General features: G+C 47.5%; 1 protein-coding gene across 1 annotated transcript in view; it reads left to right on the forward strand.

Annotated features, from left to right (window-relative positions):
• LOC113814597 (cytochrome P450 2L1) overlaps nucleotides 1-7,500 on the forward strand; it is an 8,456-nt gene that overhangs the window by 44 nt on the left and 912 nt on the right. Inside the window, exons 1-10 of the mRNA XM_070140439.1 lie at nucleotides 1-127; nucleotides 733-861; nucleotides 1,131-1,230; nucleotides 2,386-2,519; nucleotides 3,660-3,878; nucleotides 4,089-4,291; nucleotides 5,440-5,551; nucleotides 5,854-6,034; nucleotides 6,700-6,817; nucleotides 7,370-7,500. The exon at nucleotides 1-127 is cut by the window's left edge and continues 44 nt beyond it; the exon at nucleotides 7,370-7,500 is cut by the window's right edge and continues 14 nt beyond it. Coding sequence (XP_069996540.1) covers nucleotides 783-861; nucleotides 1,131-1,230; nucleotides 2,386-2,519; nucleotides 3,660-3,878; nucleotides 4,089-4,291; nucleotides 5,440-5,551; nucleotides 5,854-6,034; nucleotides 6,700-6,817; nucleotides 7,370-7,500 — 1,277 coding nt within the window. The 5' untranslated portion in view covers nucleotides 1-127; nucleotides 733-782. The remainder of the gene's footprint in view (nucleotides 128-732; nucleotides 862-1,130; nucleotides 1,231-2,385; nucleotides 2,520-3,659; nucleotides 3,879-4,088; nucleotides 4,292-5,439; nucleotides 5,552-5,853; nucleotides 6,035-6,699; nucleotides 6,818-7,369) is intronic.

The following is a 7,500-nucleotide window of genomic DNA, read 5'->3' on the forward strand; positions in this document are numbered from 1 at the left end:
AGGGCGTACGAGCGTCGGCCCCGCGCCCACAGCCCCGCCCAAGGTCAGCCGAGTGCCTTGGCGGGTGAGGGAGGACATGGCCCGCGAAGGCGCGCCAGTCGCCGCTGGGCTGCAGCAGGGAGAGCAGGTACGTATCGCGCTCCGGCCGAGAGGCTGTGAGAGGGCCGGGTCGGGGCCTCTTGTTCTTGAGTTCTTGGGCGGATGTTCTCGCGCCGCTGTTCTTGGCGAGTGAGGCCGGGATCGCCCTCCTTAGGCTTTGGAAGAGGAGCGCGGTTTCCGGGAAGTGTGGCCGCCCCGCTTCCTCTTCCGAACCAAAGCCTCCGAGAATCCAAAGGCGGCAGGTTTATGCGCCTGATAAGGAGGGTTGCGATGATTATGATAGTGATCATGATATAGTAATCATAATGATGATAATAACAATAATGAAAATGATAATAATAATAATAATGAAAATGAGGATAATAATAATAATGAAAATGATGATAATAATATTAATGAAAATGATGATGATAATAATAATGAAAATGATGATAATAATAATGAAAATGATGATAATAATAATGAAAATGATGATAAAAATAATGATAATAATAATAATGAAAATGATGATAATAATAATGATAATGATAATAATAATAATACCTATAATGATAATGATAACAGAACAAAAACAAGAAAACGGCATGTTTACACGTCTGATTAAAAAAAAAAAACGGGAACTGCGCATTGCAGGCCCAACCGCAGTGCGAGACCGAAGCGCAGCGGCGCCCGAGGGACCAAACATGCTGACCGTCTTTCTCGTGACGGTGCTGGTGATCCTGGCCTACTGGAGCACGAGGAAGCCGAAGGAGCTGCCTCCAGGTGGGTGGAGGCTCAGGAAAATGTGCCATTTTCATTCCAGTATTGTCGTGATCTTATCCATCTTTATAGCTGCATAGATGTGCTAATCTGACCGGCAGTTCTGTCTCAGCCTTCCGACCAGGGAGAATCGCCGCAAGGCACGGCGGCTTCTCGCCAAATGCCGGAAAACTGTGCTAAAGTGATCGCGAATTGGAACCCCAACGGACAGCATAATCAGTCAGTTCGTAAAAAATCCTCCTCACATGTCCTCCTTCCCCTCGAACCCGCAGGTCGATGGGGTCTGCCGCTGGTGGGCTACCTGCCCTCCAACATCTCCGTCTTCAAGGAAGTCATGGAGGACTTCAAGAAGGACTATGGAAGCATCTTCACGTGAGTTAAGATATAAGTGTGTGTATGGGGTATGTATGTATATGGGGGTGGGGTTGCGCGCGCGCGCGCGCGCGTGTGTGTGTGTGTGTGTGTGTGTGTGCATTTATGTATTCGTATGTATCCGTGTACTTAACATAGTGTGCATATGCGAATATTTGTATTCCTGTGTGAGTATTTGCGAGTGTAGTTTCAGTCACCCCAACAAACACAAAATCTCACTCCGAAAGTAAAACACATTTGCGTAAACTAGAGAACAGATCTCTGTTTATGCCGCCTATCAGACCCTTGCATTAAGCAAAAACACAGCCGCTCCTTTTATTCCAACAGACCATGCACATCCGTCTCACTCCAGCGAAAGCTAAACTGACACAATACGTACATCTTTTTATTTTATTTTGTTTTTTGTCTCTGTCTTTCTTTCTTTTTTTTTCCCAACTCTCCTCTTTCAGTTCACCCTAGCTTCGCTTGAATATTCAGCTTCATAAACAGCGCCATAAAATTATAAAACTTCGCGTGCATGGGGTACATGAATATTTACAACAAAAACAAGAAAACAAAACCAAAGAATTATGTAAAAATACATCCCTGCAGCTCTTTCGGTTCCCAGTGCCCTCAACGCAGTCACATCGACTTACTCTTGTAACATTTGCAAAGTCACAGCATTTCAGGCCAGCTCTAAGGTCTACTGGAACGCCTTTGAAACGCATTTTTAAACCCGTAAAAGTCCCCCTCGACGACCTCCTGGAGCCTTCCATGACGTCATCCAAATCTTCAGGAATGTCTTCATCCTCGTCCTTCCGATCTGGTCGTCTTTTTCGTCTTCCTTCCTCCATCTCTCTCTCTCTCTCTCTCTCTCTCTCTCTCTGTCTCTCTCTCTCTCTCTCTCTCTCTCTCTCTCTCTCTCTCTCTCTCTCTCTCTCTCTCTTAATCTCCCTCCCTCCCTCTCTCCCTCTCTCCCTCTTTCCCTCTCTCCCTCTCTCCCTCTCTTGCTCTCCTTCTCTCCTTCTCTCCTTCTCTCCTTCTCTCCTTCTCTCTCTCTCTCTCTCTCTCTCTCTCTCTCTCTCTATATATATATATATATATATATATATATATATATATATATATATATATATATATCCATCTCCATCTATCTCTATCCCCCTCTGCCGGCAGCTGGCGCGTGGGCAGCCACGTGGTGGTTGGCCTCAACGACTACCCGCTGATCAAGAGCGTGTTCTCGATGCCCCAGTGCCAGGGCCGCCCCGACCTCTTCACCTTCAACATCTTCAAGTTGAACACCAATTCGGGTGAGTTCCCATGGGGGCTTTGGCCGGTTTTTATCGTCTTATTTATTTATTCATTTTATTCTATCGTTATTATCTTTTTTGGTCTTGGATTTACTTTTTTCTAATTTAGTATAGTTTAGTTGTGTTTTTAGAATTTCGCATGTTGGCCAAAATAATTTGACCGTTTTCTTGTTCGATTTTCTTTCGGTCTCGTTTCTATTTTTGTCTTTTTCTGATCTGTATGTCGCTGGGTTTCGCTCCCCCTTCTTTTTTCTACATATCTATCCTTCTATACATCTGTCTATCTGTCTGTCTCCCTATGTATCTATCATCCTTATCTATCTATCTAGATATATATGTCTATATTTGTCTTTCTTTTTCCTGTTGTCCTACATTCGTTCTTTCTTGTTTTCCTCAATTCCCTCCTCGTCCTGCAAAGCCACGCATTCTGGTCAAAGATGCAAGAAAGAATAAGAAACTGCTTGAACCATAAATGTGTTATATTCCTTAACAAAACCGCACCATAATCGGTTTTCTACTAATGATGAATAATTAACAAATATACTTTTCGTGTCCTTAGCTTCTGGTAATCAAATAATGCAGAGCGAAGAGGCATTAGGTGGAAGGGAAAATAACACTTCTTTCTATCATTTTTTTTTCGTGTCATATTTGCATATAGGCAGTTGTATATAGAGACGTTGGAATTATGGCAGAACACTTTTCTTATTGGAGAGGATGTTTTTTCTCGATAGGAATTTAGATACATGCATACATACGTAAACCGATAGATGAATGTATGGGTAGGTAGATGTAGATAAAAAAAAATAGATGCATACATAAAGAGATAGAAGAGGTATGGACAATCAGATAGAGACAGACAGAGGAAATAGACAGTTATATAGATAGACAGAAAGACGCGCATCACGACAGCTAGACAGATGGACAGACAGACACCAATCTGTGCAGTGCAAAAGTAGCATCTTCGTTTAGCAGTCTTGCTGAACCGCGTTCAAATCCCGCGCTGCCAGTGGATGGCAACCCAGCCGTTCCCCGTCCGCAGGGGTATTGAGAAGCAGACAGACGGCCTGTCACGCCAGACGTAAACATGCCATGGGAACAAGTGGAATAAACAAGATTCTCTCTCCGTCTGCTGCCCGCCAGGCCTGGTGTTCTCGGAGGGGCGCGTGTGGCACGAGGGCCGCCGCTTCGCCCTGCGCCACCTGCGGGACTTCGGCCTCGGCAAGACGTCCATGGAGGACATCATCGAGCGGGAGGCGCAGGAGCTGGTGGCCGAATTCGGCAAGTCGGGGGAGCAGCCCATCGAGGTCTCGTGGTCGCTCAACGTGGCCGTCCTCAATGTCATCTGGAGGATCGTCGCCAGTGAGTCCGCCGCCATTTCGGCTTTTCCTTCTCCTCCGTCTTTATATATATTATTTATTTGTCTATTTGATGGAATACGCACCAGCACGTTCGAGCACAACCCCGGACGGCTCATCTGCCCCTGATTCCCTTCCCTGTCCCCTCCCCTTTCCCCTCCCCGTACCCACCCCCACCCCGCCCCTGTCTCAGCCCTCGGCGCCCTCCCCGCAGACCGGCGCTACAGCATCCACGACCCTGAGATCCTGCGCTTCAGCCGCATGGTGGCCACCAACCTGGAGATCATCCAGGGCCCGGCGTCGCTGCTCGACATGTTCCCGTGGCTGGCGCGCGTGGCGCCGTCGCTGCTCCTCGACCGCTGGATGCGCATCGACGTCCTCCACAAGAACCTCGCCGACTTCCACAAATTCGTCATGGTAGGGATTTTTCTGCATGTGTCACACGCACACACACGCACACACACACACACACACACACACACACACAGAGGCACACACATACACACACATACACACATACACACATACACGTACACACACATTCACACACACATACACACCCACACACGCACACGCAGACACACCACACACACCACACACACACACACACACACACACGCACACACATACACACACACACACACACACACACACACACACATATATATATAAATATATATATATATATATATATATATATATATATATATATATATATATATATATATATATATATATATATACATACACATATATATATACAGGCGTGGTCTAGCCAGGGCGGCAAATTGGCGATCGCCACCCGGGCCTCTCACATGTAAGGAAAAAACAATACGTCTCACAATGATCGCTTTCTTTTTCTTCTTCTTCCTTTTTTCTTTTTTTCTTTTTTTGTTAAACACCCATGGATTGTTGTTTTTTAACCTGAAGCGGCCCTTTGGGTTTGCTGGCCACCCTGCATTTATGATGCCAGATCGCCCCTGTACATATATGTGTGTGTGTGTATGTGCATATGTCTGATTGCGTGTGGAGGTGATGACTGTGGTGAGGGCCTTTGAAGAAAGTGATGTTAGTTGCGCTAATCAGGCCCGTAATGATGATTGTGACTCCGGTTATGTTCGCAGTCCTTGATTTGTTCCTCAAGCCTATTGGTGATGCTGGAGACAAAGCTGCAATGATCTGGTCTGATGAATATGGTCCGTCCGGTTATTTCCTCGTAACCTGATTATATAACCGGTTAATCACTTGAATTAGCCTTTGTTTCATTCTCTTATTTCTATTTATTTGTTCTCACTTTACATCATTTTCGTTTTCGTGTTTTCTTGATTGTTGTCGCTGTTCTTGTTCCTCTTTTTCGCTGAGGATCCTGTTGCTGCTTTTCTTTTGCTGTTGCCCTTCGGCCCTGAAAGAAGGTTGTTATTTTTTTTTCTTTCTTTCTTTCTTTTTTGGCTGAGGCTCTCCTTGTTTGTTTGTTTTTTTTGTTTGTGGTTGCCATTGTTGTTGCTGTTTTTATTACAGCTGCCGCTGTTGCAGCTGTTGTCCTGACAGCCTTTGTCCCCCAATAGGACATCATCGAGGAGCACAAGGACACGATGGACGTGAACTCCCCGCGGGACCTGATCGACACCTACCTGGCCGCGCGGGGGGACGAGCCCGCCTTTGGGGCCGCCGACGATGGTGAGGGGGAGGGGGGGGGGTGGCTGGGGTCTGTTTGAAAGTAAGGAGGGAGGGGTGAGATTGCGGAGACGGAGAAAGGGATAAATAGTGAAATATAGAGATGCAGAAAGAGAGACGAGAACAAATCAAACATTTTCTAATTCTTAACCTCTCTCCCCCGTCCCCCGCTTCTTCCCTTCCCCTCCCCTTCCTCCTACCTCTTTACCCCCCCTATCCCTTTCCCTTCTCCTTCCCCTCCTCCTCCCCCTCCCCTTCCACCACTCCCTCCTTCCTCCCCTTCCTCCCCCCTCCCCGCCCCCCAGATATCAACCTGTTCGCCACCATCAGCGACCTCTTCGGCGCCGGCAGCGAGACCACGTCCTCGACGACGCGCTGGGTCCTGCTGCTCATGGCGCTCCACCCGGAGGTGCAGGCGAGGGTGCAGAAGGAGATCGACGAGGCGGTGGCCAGGAACAGCCTGCCCTCGCTCAAGGACAGGGACAAGTAAGGGCGCGAGGGGTTGTGGGCGGGACGGGGTGCTCGCTCTTCCGTTTGCTCGTCTGTTCCGAAATGTGCTTGGAACTCGCTTTCCTGGGAGAAAAAGAGGAGGAAGGACGGGAGAGAGAGGGAGGGAGGGAGGAAGGGGGCAGAGAGAGAGAGAGAGAGAGAGAGGGAGTAAAAGAGGTTCTAACACCTCTTGGTTATGGTGTTTGAAGTACAGGTGCCGTCAGGGATACACGGTGTGGCTGTTCTCTTTATTTCTAAGAGTTACAACACATACACAAGAATAACCATACACGAAGAACGACACTGTGGAACTCCCGACCGAGCCGGGAGCAGGCAACTCAGGTCACAGGGAGGTCACTGAAGGTGTGAGTGAGAAGGCCCCACGTCCTGCTAGGGCGAGTGACCGTCAGGGAGTGAGAATGAGTCCAGTTGGGTCGTTCTAAGGTCGGGTCTCTTCTGCCCTGGTTTGACCTAGCGCGCCGAACGGCGTGGTGCATATTTAGAACAAACATCCGGTACCAACAACAGGCGTACGAATACGGTACGCCTTATTAGTAACTCCTTCAGGGAGGGAGGGAGGGAGAGAAAGATAAGCAAAGTCAAAGTAAAGAAAGTTGAGGATCTGTTGCCATGATCCCTAACGAAGCCGCCTCCCCTTGCAGGATGCCCTACACGGACGCCATGCTGCTCGAGACGTTGCGATACTCTTCGCTGCTTCCTCTCAGCTTGTTCCACGCGACCACGGAGCAAGTCAAGATTTCTGGATACACCGTTCCGAAGGTTTGTTTGCGATATGCTGCAATAAATGCATTAAAATCGTTTTTTTCTAAATGGAATGAGTCTAGCTTTGTCTCCATGGAAAACACATTAATTTATCTCCTGGAATTCACTCTTGTTCCCTTCCGCCATTCTCCAGATCACAATTTTCTACCGAAGAAGATAGAAACTGGTCTCATTAATTTCAGAGAGACCAAGATAAGACCAAGATGTGTATGTTCCCTTAGTTTTCCGAGGGAAACAGTTTTTCCTTTCACATTTCAATCACAGTCAACATTTTTGGCCAGTTAAGAATTATGTGTACGGATATGAAATGAAACAGCGCACATGCACACTAAATATTTCTCCCTCACGAAATCTAAAAGCAGATCATTAAAACCTCGCTCTCTCCCTATCTATCAATTAATCAATCTTTCTTTCTTTCTCTCTCTCTCTCTCTCTCTCTCTCTCTCTCTCTCTCTCTCTCTCTCTCTCTCTCTCTCTCTCTCTCTCTCTCTCTCTCTCTCTCTCTCTCTCTCTCTCTCTCTCCATTTACCACTATACATCTAAATGCAGGGAACTCTCCTGATGGCCAACGTCGAGGGCTGCCACCGCGACCCCACCTACTGGGAGAAACCCGACGAGTTTTACCCCGAGCATTTCCTGGACAAAGAAGGGCGGCTCCTGACGAAGAAGGAGGGCTTCCT

Source organism: Penaeus vannamei, chromosome 26, assembly GCF_042767895.1.
Source record: "Penaeus vannamei isolate JL-2024 chromosome 26, ASM4276789v1, whole genome shotgun sequence".
In the NCBI taxonomy this organism is placed as follows: domain Eukaryota; kingdom Metazoa; phylum Arthropoda; class Malacostraca; order Decapoda; family Penaeidae; genus Penaeus; species Penaeus vannamei.